Genomic DNA, 12317 nt, shown 5'->3' on the forward strand with positions numbered 1-12317 from the left:
GAGTTCTTTCAGAATTTTTTCATTTTTCCATCTTCTTATATATTACAAAAAGTACGTCTTTTCAAAAGACCACGTTATTTTGAATCATCGATTTCTCGGTATGAAGCTCTGAATGTTTCTAAATTTTAACCAGAGCTTCAGTGCATTTTAATACAAATGCCATATATCAATATAATTAATAAATTAATGGCATAAATTAAATTACAGTTAGTAGAAGTAAACTGCGCATGATTTGTTTCACCTGTATAAATTGTTCTGTTTTGTCAATGGCCTTTTTCTCAGGATAGGCATCCATCTAAATTAAAAACTTCTATTTTCAGTACAACGAAGGACAAAAATCCGCAAAGCAAAGAATGGCTATTGAACGGACCAACTGGGAACAAGACGTCCGTCTTACGCTTCAAGTATGCATTTTATAATTTTTTATTCCCCTCGCTCAATACTTTAATACTCAAAACTCAACACGTCTTGTGTCATCTCTGATCTAGATCATAGATGAATAAAATACATGTCTTCCATACTTTACATTTGAATTAATGGCATTAATAAGCTTTTTCTTTTTATCGAATAGAATTAGGTATACTGCTTTGTATACTTAAAGAAAATACTTCAGGGAAAACTATTACATGAAAACATAGAAAGTCACACCACACAGACTGGATGTTGCAGTTTCTAAAAAAACTAACTTTCTTTTCCCTTAGATGCTCGGCATTGTCAACGCCTCCGGAAGAATCACCAGCGAAGCAGCTTCACATGACCTACAAGATTTTCCAGACTGACACCAAACTCATCAGTTTGCTTCTTCAGTCGCATGGATTTTCAGAGGTTAGTATCTAATATTTAAAGACATTTAAATATTTGTCTCGCCACAAGATTAATTTATTTGATATAAAACCAGAAAAAATGCACAAACTTTTTCTGATATTCTAAATTTTTCTTGGATTAAAAACCATTTTTTTTAACAAAACCAAACACTTTTGTAAAAAGGGTCCCATACGAAAAATATGAGTTAAAGTGGTCCTGAAATAATATATCGATAGAATATCTGTTCTAAATAAATGATAAAGCACTTATGTATCGATCGTAAGAAAACTTTATTAACTAAAATGTAAATGAATCGATATAGTTTCCTAGAAATGAAATATGCCCTTTGTATTAATAGCTTCGTCTTACAAGCTAGGAATATCAGAACCTTAAAATTATACAATTGCTCAAATCAGCGACCAAATTCTGGTTACGCAATATCAAATTACAATTTTCCAATTTTTTCCGAAATTGTCAGTTGTTCTATTCTTTATCACAATTTCCGTATGTTACTAAGTATAATATTTAGATTCCCGACGTTTACGTTTCATATAAAGAAAATCACGTCTGCTATCAAACTCTCATAATAAAACTATTAAAAAATGCTTCTCGAGAGAAGCAATGGCAAAATTGCGAGTCGGAGAATTTACTAACTTCAGTATTCGGTAGTATTTAATTTTAATACTGATAAATGTGCAGTCTATTGAGAAATAAAAAAATGACAGCGTTTAATCGAACGGCAGCCAATTATGTCATGGTCGTAGAGGATTTACTCCACTACTTTTGTAACTGTATGCGCAAATTGAACGAAAAGTTGCATCCCAGTTTTCAAACAAGAAATTACCAGTGAACTAAAATTTGTCGAAATTGGTAAATTTTTACTTTGTTTTCATTTACAAATTTTTTTTTAGAAAAAATGTAATACTATCAAATTAAAAATGTTTGAAAAATACTCGAATGTACTTTTCATAATTATTCTTTAGTATGTTTTTAAAAACTATCTTCGTTGTTAACGAAAAAAGATTTCTTCATTGAAAGAGTTAGGATTTACAATTTTTTGGAAATGTATATCTTTTTTGTTTGTTATTAAATGATAACTACTCAGAAAGAAATTGTCACAGTCTTGACTGATTGTTATTTTCGAGTGATTCCCGTAATATCCGTTACAATTATTTGTAGTATAACGATTTTTTCATTACAAGCCTACAAATGATTTTATAAGTCGTTAACTTTCAATTTCCATTTCCTCTTTCGTCGAGTTAAATCAAAAGTTTGATCCAAGAAATCACTGGTAATCAACTCACTATTTAGTCCAAATCACTAGCCCTCGTCACAACTAATCGCCGAATCAACTTTCGAATCTTCACACTCACATTAATCTCCACGTCAATACTATTGTATGCAATTACTCCAGAACCAGTGTGAACCAGGACATAGATCAACGTCAAGATTTTCTTTTGCAAGTGCATTCCTCAGCATTCTTACGCCCTCACAGTCCAACCCCCAATTCGCAAGATTTCCAATCCTCATGAGTTTCTTGCAGCTCTTAAACATGTGCAAAATCATTGAAGCCGAGACTTTATTAGCCTCATAAATATAAAAACAAGTAAGATTCTGCACAAGACTGTTCTCCCACTTCTCAAACTTTCTACCCACTCTCGGTTTCGAATCAGCTTCCAGCAGCTTCTCAATGTGCTCATCCGAAAGATCAAAACAACTGTGAATGTGAAGAGCAGTCAACTCTGGAGCGAGTGAAAGAATCTTTATGATCGTAGCTGCACTCACAGTCCTTCCAAGCTGGACCTTCCTCAAGTTCTTCAAAACTGGAGGATCAGTTCCATCAGACCAAATCACGTTGCATCCATCCTTTGTCAAAGTTCTCAAATTGGGACAACTCCAGAAGATCTCCTTCAGATCCAGATCCACTGGAACTTCACTCTGAGCAATTCTGATGTCCAGTTTCCTGAAATTATTTCCATTTGTTCTAAGGTATTCGTAGAACCCAGTTAGCCACTCCTTCTGTGCAGGAATCCCGTGAACGCTAAGAGTAGTAACGTATGGAAAGAGGTTTAAAGCCTCTGGAGGATGATGAGGTTCAGAAATATGAAGTTTCTCAATTAAAGGACAAGCATGAGCAAGAAGTTCCAATCTAGCTGGAGTTGTTCTCGAGCTTCTAACCTGAGTCAGGTTGAAAGGAGTCTTCAAATCCATGACTCCTCGATTCATGATCTCCACTATTCTTCCCATGTGGTTGTATTCAGCCAGTGATTCCAGCCTTGGTACATGCTCCAGTGCTAGAAGAACTCCGGCACTGGTGACTCCAGTGTTTGCTACATTTAGAACCTTCAGGGTATCACACAAGAAATTCCTACGATCATAGCATTCAAGAAGAACATGTTGCTTGTCCTTCTTCTCTCTCCTGGAGCCTGTGACTTTTATTTTTGATATGAGAGTCTTCAGCTTTGACCAGCTTGTCGTTTCCCTCGCAGCAAATTCTGGAATCTTGTCTCGGAACTCTACTTGGAGCAACAACTGTTTGAGACCCGTGTCAGTCACTTGTCGAGAACAGGCGACGTCCAGGATCATGAGTTTGGGACAAGCCTTGCCCACTACTTGAAGAACAGCATCACTTGCTATATTTCGAAGAGTCAAGCTCTGGAGGTTCTTCATGTTGATGAGGGCTGTGCGTAGAAGTTTACAGTCGAGTCTAAGAAGAGCTGATCGAGCAAGTTCCAGGGACTCAAGTCCAACTCCTTCAGTGGCTAGGAGTTTGAGGAGTGAGGTTTGGTGACTGCAACCGTAGTAGCAGCAGAGATTGACTTTGATTTTTTTTATGTCATGGCCTAGAAGAAGTGCGTGGAGATATAGAGGAGCTGGTCCGGATATTAGGGTGGATCCATCCGTGGAGGGTCCATCCAACATTCTCGAGGTCTCATTGATGACTCGAGAGCGCAGTTGGGCTGGAAGCGCATTGACGTAGTAGGGTCTGATAGTCTGTTTGGCAAAGGCTAAAACCTGGGCTGCTGGTGACTCTTGTGATAGCACCTGCAGACGACGGCACGTCCCGTCGAGTAGTTGGCACACGCGCCCCAAACTAAGATCTACGAGAGACTTAGGCTGACGGTGTCCAGGCATCTTCTCTTGTTCATTCACTGCAAACATAAAGGTTTTTGTTATTACTCAGGGAGTTACAGATATACTAACGCGTACTTCGTTTGACATGTTAGGTGCAAATTAATTTATATATGGTTTTTCACTATTTTAGATGTTAAACTGAAATATCCAGATATTTAACTCGTTGTAATAGCGCTTACGCAGTTCGTGGCGAGCGTAAAAATCCTGTCGACATCTGTCGGTCACAGTGCCGAACATTCTGTTGCAGGGCAACAACCCCTAACATCCTAGATGGCTATCCTATATAATTAAAGATTAAATATGTTGAGTTTCACACTAAAAATGTGGATGTTGCAGGTAAATATAAATTTTTCTTCATGTTGAAAGCCTATCAAATTCCTCGTGGAATGTGGACAATGTAAATCAATTTCGTTGAGAAGGTATTGAATCTTGTAGGAAAGGTGAATGTAATTTATGATTTTGTCGAATTTTGATATTTCAGCTTCATCTCGCTGCGTATTTAAAGGAAACTTATGGGAAATATTTACAAATTTTTAAATATTAATATTAGAATAGTAGCTTTAAGAAAGGCCCAAAAAATTAAGAAAATAATGTCAAACGGTTTTTGAATGGTTATCATAAATGCAGAGCCGAGCGCAAGTCGAAAGTAAGTAAGACGTGTGTGAAGACTTTGTCGTCTAGACAAAGCAGGAGAAAACGCTGCTCGGTCGATCATCGTGTAATAAAATTCTCCTTTTGCGGTCTACTTTATATTTATGCTATATTTTACTATTGTATTTATTTAAAGAGTGGAAGTTGAAATTCATGTTACTAAATTATTGTATTGTAAGGATGAAATCATTTTCTTAGAAATTTTTTTCAAATTAGGGGAAAAAATTCTTTTGATTCCGTGATAAACAAATTTTAACAATAAATTTAATAAAAACGAGATTTCTGTTTATGAGGCACTCCACAGATGGTGAATGGTCAAAAAATTGTATCTGAACTTATAGTAATCTAAGGCATTTTTTGTTATCAAAGTGTTATGTAAAGGTTTGCGTGTTTGATATCTCTATAGTATAATTTTTACAGAAAATGTTAATTTTTTAAAATGAAAATATTTTTTTTTAAAGACAGGTGTTCTAATGTTATATTTTTGGCTTATAAACTGAAAAACTCGCGATTCTATCATTAATATTTTTTAATTTTCATTTTATTTAAATTGGATTAGATGAAGTTGTAAACTTCTTTTAGGAACAAACATATCATCAATGATATTACGATTTTTCAAAGTATATTTACTTTTGTCCATGACCTGTCCTTATTGACATACGTACTATGAACGGTTTTCAATAAATTTAGCAAAAATTCGTCGTTCGAAAAACGTTTTAAAATCCCAAATGATCAGTTTTAATGGTGTATCAATAATTGAATGATCATGAATGACATTCTTTAATTCAAGTTTCATTTTAATATAAACTATGTTGAATAAACTGTATTTTATTTCGATCAAGCTTACATTTTAAATTCCTAAATGAATAAAAGTACGCAGCTTAAAATATTTATGAGTGAAGAATAAAGTATAGATTAATGCCATTCAAATAAAAAAGTAAAAACATTTTAAAAATCAGTTAATTGCTTTGATATATATTTTTTAAATTACATTTTGCTCCATAAGTAAAGATCTAAATAATCTATATGGCCTTCACCAGCAGACTTGTGATAGTCATTCAATTTGAAGTGTGAATATTAGCGAGAAGCTGATAATGAAATAAGACGCGCCTTGCTAAAAGTATTTTTTTTCAGTCTCTGATATGTATTTAAAATTTCATACCTGTCTTAATTTTCATTTCGTTTTTATTTTATTTGTAATTTCAAATTTAAATTTATAACCTCTTAAAACTTTTTGATTTTGAAAAGTGATAATAACAAAATGATTTATGTGCGTTCTACTATAACAAATATGAGACAGTAATTACAATATTTGTTTGAGTTATATGATGAAAGCTTAAATAGTAACAGGACAACAAGAAATATTCAACATGAATATTTAAAAAACACATAAAAAATATTTAAATGAACCTACGCGGAAGCATCCTCATACAATTATTTCTTTTTTTTTTTTGGTTGTTCAGTTCACGTGGGTAAACAACAAAAGACGATCTTCCTATATTAAGAACGTTAATAGGTCCAGCCAAGTATATATAAACCACTTTTCTGACTTAATTACTTGCCTTGCAAGAAACTGTGCTCGCCGTAAAATGCGGCTCTTAACTCGTGTGTTATTAGGTGTCCTTATGACAATGCTTTTTTCATTCTTTAATAATCTTTAAAATTTAATTGCTGGCATTGAAAACTGTATTTATTTGAATGTTTAATATTAACGTTCCTGATTAAATTTCGCTAAATATAGTTAGTTTTTCATACTATTTGTAAGGGAATAATTTGTTTATGATTAGGTCCTATATTTGTAATAATGTTTGCTATAATTCGTCAATTTTTGATTATAAATATATTCTGACGGAACTTGAGGCACTTGCTCTTACCTGAGCTGAAACCAATCGCTTCTGAAAAGTACCTTGACATTTAAAGGAGAGGCACTGTCTTAATTTGATACGTTCTTCGGCCTCTCACATTTTGTAGATTGAACTAACAGTCGATATTTATATGTTATAACAAGTAAGAAGTGCCCGACTTCCTATTTGAATATAATTGCTGAAATCCACATTCAAAAACTTAATTCCTTATTAAAAATTAAAAATTGTATCTCCCCATAAAGCGGATTTGCTAAAAATATTTCAAAACAAAATTACGAATGGAAGAAAAATAATCTAACAAAGTAAATTAAACACATTTCTAAGTAACTTGCATACACAAGCGAAAGTGAGTTTCTAAACTCATGACACTGATTTTTTTCCACATCGTAATTAAAGTAGGAAGTTATTATTTCTGAAGGTTGTTTATGAACTATTTTGGACTTTTATTTCCATTTTCAAATTTCTGAGTCAATACGAGATTCTTTTTTTATCCTAATTTTTTAAGAAAACACAGTCGCTCTAATAGATATTATTGTCAGGTGGCTAAAACTTCTGAGTTTTTCTTTCATTAGTCGAGTCCCTAAGTCATAAATGATCAAGCATTTTACTTTCCTTGGAGATAAAAACATGTGATTTTCGCTCAAGCTTGCTCTTATCCTTTTCTTCTCACTTTTTCTGCAGTTTAAAATAGAAATCACATTTTTTTCTGTGCGTTTCATTAATGAACAAAATAAAAGAAAACTTGAATAAACATTCTAAAATTAGTTACTTGTGTGATGACAATATCAAAGTTAACGCTATTTACGCGTGAAATTTAAAACTTTTGTGTTAGTATTTTCAAGATTCTAGAATTTTACGTGGAATCAGAAACTTTAATAGTTGAAAAATTTCAAAAATTCAAAATTTTCCGTGCGAAAAAAAGGCTACTGAATCAAAAGTACGGGCTTTTGCTATCGTTTAAAACAGCTATTATTGATTCAAATGAATATACTATCAAATTCATAGCACCCGTTTTGAGCTTAAATATTTAATTATTATTTCATCGAATATTCATTTCAATCAATAGTATCTGCTTTTGAACGAGTGCGTACTTTTGATTCAACAGAGCATTTTTTTTAAATGTAAACTTTTATAATTTAACATATTTCACTTGAAAGTATTCGAAATAAACAATTTTGAATGGAAAGATTTAAAAATTAAATAATAATTCTCCCTTTATTTATATATCTAACAATAATAATACAGACTTTTAAACGGGTAATTTTAAAATAAAATCATTCATTTTCAGTTAAAATAGGGACAGCAGAGGTTTTCTGTAAAGACTATAGAATTTTCTTGCAGAGTTTACTAAATTTTCAGTAATTTATCAATTTTTGGATACTTTCTGTAAAATTTCGACTTTTTGATGAGATTTTGCGATTTGAATATACTAATTTGACAGAAAAATTAAGTCATTGTTACAGAAAATATTCGCAAATTTCGAAAATTACTTAGAACTCCGTAAATTCTGCAGAAAATTCGGAAATGCTTACAAAAAATATAGCCTGACCCTATTTTCACTAATTTTTTATTTGATTTTCACTGATTTCTCAATGAAAAGACAACTAGAATTTTGAGTATCCTTTACTGAAACTTCAGCATCTTTTTCTGATATGAAGTTATCGTGAAAAGCGACTGCAATCTTAGCACTCAAAAAAAGATATGGTTAAATCAATCAGAAATTCTGTTTAAAAATGCCTTTACGAATTTTTTTGGTTAAAGTAAACAAAATTGTAATTGTTTTAATCATAATTTTTGGTTATTTTAACAAGATATTTTTTTGAGTGAGTGAACTGTCATTCTTTGAGCAGCCAGAAATACAGCACTGACTCTCATTAAAATATCACTGATTCAAGTTTTCTTTAACAAATAGAGACACACGCATTTAATATTAATTCAGATATGTCAATTATTTTAAATTTGGAAGTAATTACTTGATTCACTGATTCAGAAATGTAAACAATAATAAAAGCGAGAATACTGTTTATAAAGCACGAATAAAACTGAATATTTCTATATTTTGATATAAAAAATGTCATGTGAAATATAAAATCAGTTGTCCAAAAATAAATTTATAATATTCAGCTGTACGATAAAAGGAAAAATTATGTATAATCAAAACTCGAACTACTCTTTACGAAAGATTTAATTTTTTTGATCATGCAATGTGACACGGTAATAGTGAAATTGATCCTTGAACCACAACACAAAAAGTTACTGATTTTTTGTTACTGAAAACTTCCCTGAGGAATCGATTTTTCAATTAACTTAATGATTATTTAAAAGAAATTAATAATTTTAGACGTTGGAAAACACTTTATGCCATATGAAGTGATTGTATATGATATGAATAATTTATTATGATGCACATACTATAGAATGTAAATATTTTTGAACTAAAATATATAAATGAAATATTGTCGTCGCTTGACATTTTTCTCTGAATTTTCCGAAACATGTAATTGAAATTTGATGCAATTACTGTAATTAACGATCAACTCAAACTTTACAAAATTCAGTTACCGTAACCGGAATACGTTACTGAGAAGCAAATTCACACAGAATTCAGTTACAATAGTGTAGCCCTAATTTACGGGGTTTAAAAAAATCTTGAATTACATTTAAATATTAGATTCACTCAGCTTTTAATAATGCATACAGTTTTGAATAATTTTAGATAAATTACTTGATATATAACAGTAAAAACGGAACGCAAAGAAGCAAAGAACATGACAGTAAATTAGCACTCATTTACATACTACTCCACTTGTCACTCATTTTGCTAATCAAGGCCCATAAAATTGAAGTCTTCCCTTAATTAAGAATAAAGCATAATTCCTTGATATTAACCACAATAAGACGAGAGGTTATCTCTTTAGAGATACTTATTCTACTCGGGAGTTCAAATGATTTGGCTCATCGTATGTCGCAGTGCCAGTTTATTTTTATAGTAATAATGACAATACTACTGCGACATTTCTGTCCTTCTGGGCATAAAAGACCAAATATGTTTGGTATTTAATATGTATATCCATTATCCATTATCCAATCGAGAAGTATCAGAGACCGACTCCCGTATTAGGGAAGCTTTACTTATCTCCTGCATGCTGACTATAGATTCGTCTTTTTTACGTATAAGTTATTCAAGGCATAGCAAATAGGCCAATAAATAAGCTGACTGCGTCTTTCTTCAACGAGAAGGATTTAAAGTGCATTTGTATAATGCCTTAAAATTATATGGCAAAATTATACACACTTTGTGATTTTATATTTGTCATGTCTGTTTGTCAGCTTACGCGAATAATTGAGGCACGACATTTGATCAAAAATACAATTTTTATTACATTTCTATTCAAATTTCATTATAATTATCAATTTCATTTATATTGACATTTTTATTAGCTGTTAGGTTTTTTCTATCAACAAAATATCTATTAAAATAGTTTAAACATTGAATTTGGTCTTCTCACCACATAAAAAATTAATTTATTTTTATTACCCTTGGTATGCAAATGCAGGTTTGCCAGCGATATTATAATTTGCAAAAAGGGAAAAAGTGGGTTTTTTCTTTTTTTTTTTTAATTGACCAACATTTATATATTGGTTTATTTTTTTCTAAACTAGACGTTCTTTGAGAAGAATATATTTAAATAACTTAATTAAATATTCATAATTGTTAATTTGCGAGTCTGTTCACTCTAGGGTGGAGTAAAAATGCTGATAAATCGTGAAAACAATTTTTTCTGATGTTTACAAATTTGTCGTTTATTTAAGCGATTTTTTTCTCTATTTTAGCGCAAAAAGGGAAGGAACAAGGACGTACATACGAAAATTTGTCATAATTTTGTTGGCCTATCGGAAAAAGTTTTTGAACTTTTCTTCTTCAAATACTTATATTTACAATTTTCAAATGATAATTTTTTCCAATTGTCTGGTTCTGAATGTTTAAATTTGAAATGATTATATTTCTATTTAATTCTATTTGAAATTTATTCAAGTTAAAATTCATTCTTAGTGTAAATGCTTTTAAATATAAACAATTATTTTGCAGAACATTATTAAATTTTTTTAGAGTTGACGTTTATAAGATTAAATTAATTATTTTATGGTTGAAATCGTTATTTTTCGACCAGAATTTTAAATTGTTTCGGTTCATTGAATGCTTCATTCTTACAAAATTAAATAAACGTTGCGATAAAAATATTAGTTCGGATTCTCATTTTTTAATACAGTATGCTTCTTTTCGATTTACCACAATATTTTTTAAAATTATTATCCATATCCATATCTTGGGAGCAAGTTTTTATTTTCATTAAAAATTGAAAATTCTATTTCAATCGCTCAATATCTCGAAAATAAGTTTTTATTTTTGATGTAAACTAAGATTACATTTTTTATCGCAATTGTACTTTTTGAAGTGTGTAGAAAATTCTTCAAGTCAGAAAATATGAATCGTTTTTTGAAACAGAATGAGAATTTTAAGTCAAAGTTGATCTAATTTCCTTTTCCGAATATAATATTTTAATCGTTGGAAGTAGTTCAAAAACATTTGTTCTTTTTGAAATAAAATATTCTTCAGAGGATTCTTGAAGTTTGGATTTAATCCAAATTTTTTTGAAGTCTTTGACCCATTCTTTCAAACCTTGAACTAAAATAAGTTCATGTTCGTGAAAAATACTATAAAAATAAAACAAGAATTGCAATAAATTCGTATAAAATCAGATTTTCAAACAACTTTGTATATTTCCTATCATGATATCATCATATATATTAATAGCGAGCGCATTTTTTGTGCAGGACTTATTATCATTTCCTAAAAATAATCCGATTTTCTTCGACGATGGCTCAAATTAAAGCTTCTTCTATGTATATGCGAATTATATTAAATAAAATATGCCATATCCTAGTGATCTTTTGTGCTCCAAGTTATGAAATAATAATGAAAATAAGAAAATGATATTTTTGTTTTTACTAATATGCTAGAATAAGTTTTGGTTGAAAAAAAATTCAAAAATAAAATTTTATTTGGGAGAATGGCTCATTTTGTGAGTTTTTTTGTGAAAAATACGTATTGTTTATTTCTTCGATAGGAAAATATTTAAAAGTGCCGCCCATCCTCTCCATTTACCCATAATGATATCATGAGATAAAACCCGTTTCTACACATATATGAGAATGGAATGTATAATTTTCAATATTGCTCCATTTGTGACGTGAATATTTATTTTTTATTTTGACCTCCCATCCCCTTTCAGCACGCCCCAAAATCCACCCTTTAAAAGAGGATCAAATATTTTACGGTATATTGGTCGTAAATATTACTTCGTTTAGTTTTATTTCCGCATGTGATGTTTAATGATGAAATAAAATAATTCTATGTATTTTTTAACTGTTTGAATAAATTTTGAAATTTCAAACGTAAGCTTTTGCTGGAATAAGACGGAAAATACAGTTTTTTTTACATTTTTCAGCCAACTCCGTAGAATTCTAATTTTTTAAAATCCATAATTGTTTAAAGTCAATTTCATTTTTTTAAACTTTTTTCTTTCAACAAAATGTCAAAAAGTTGCACTTTTTCTGAGAAACTTGAAATATTAAATTTAAATCGTGTTGATCTTTGATTCAAATCTATCAGTTAATCTCATTTGTAGTATAAATACCAGATTTCTATGAAATTGGTTAAAAAAACATTAAAGCACATTAAAGAATAGTTTAAACAGTTAACATATTAAATCGACCATACACGGATTTTGTATATTAATTATTTAGTTTATCTTGTATCCTCGTTTAGAGAGGGATTTTTGGGGCATGTTGAAAGGTGGG

The 12317-nt window shown here is 30.7% G+C and overlaps 2 protein-coding genes across 3 annotated transcripts in view; one reads left to right on the forward strand and one right to left on the reverse strand.

Annotated features, from left to right (window-relative positions):
- The window catches only part of LOC117172292 (tubulin polyglutamylase TTLL5), a 173198-nt gene that overhangs the window by 63109 nt on the left and 97772 nt on the right, over window positions 1-12317 (forward strand). For both annotated transcript variants that reach the window (XM_033360049.1, XM_033360050.1), the window contains 2 exons: window positions 321-404; window positions 702-825. In XM_033360049.1, coding sequence (XP_033215940.1) covers window positions 321-404; window positions 702-825 — 208 coding nt within the window. The remainder of the gene's footprint in view (window positions 1-320; window positions 405-701; window positions 826-12317) is intronic.
- LOC117172293 overlaps window positions 1076-12317 on the reverse strand; it is a 13398-nt gene continuing 2156 nt past the window's right edge. The window contains exon 2 of the mRNA XM_033360051.1: window positions 1076-3956. Within this exon, the coding sequence (XP_033215942.1) occupies window positions 2197-3939 (1743 nt within the window). The 5' untranslated portion in view covers window positions 3940-3956 and the 3' untranslated portion in view covers window positions 1076-2196. The remainder of the gene's footprint in view (window positions 3957-12317) is intronic.

Source organism: Belonocnema kinseyi, chromosome 5 (assembly GCF_010883055.1).
Source record: "Belonocnema kinseyi isolate 2016_QV_RU_SX_M_011 chromosome 5, B_treatae_v1, whole genome shotgun sequence".
NCBI classification, from domain to species: Eukaryota; Metazoa; Arthropoda; class Insecta; order Hymenoptera; family Cynipidae; genus Belonocnema; species Belonocnema kinseyi.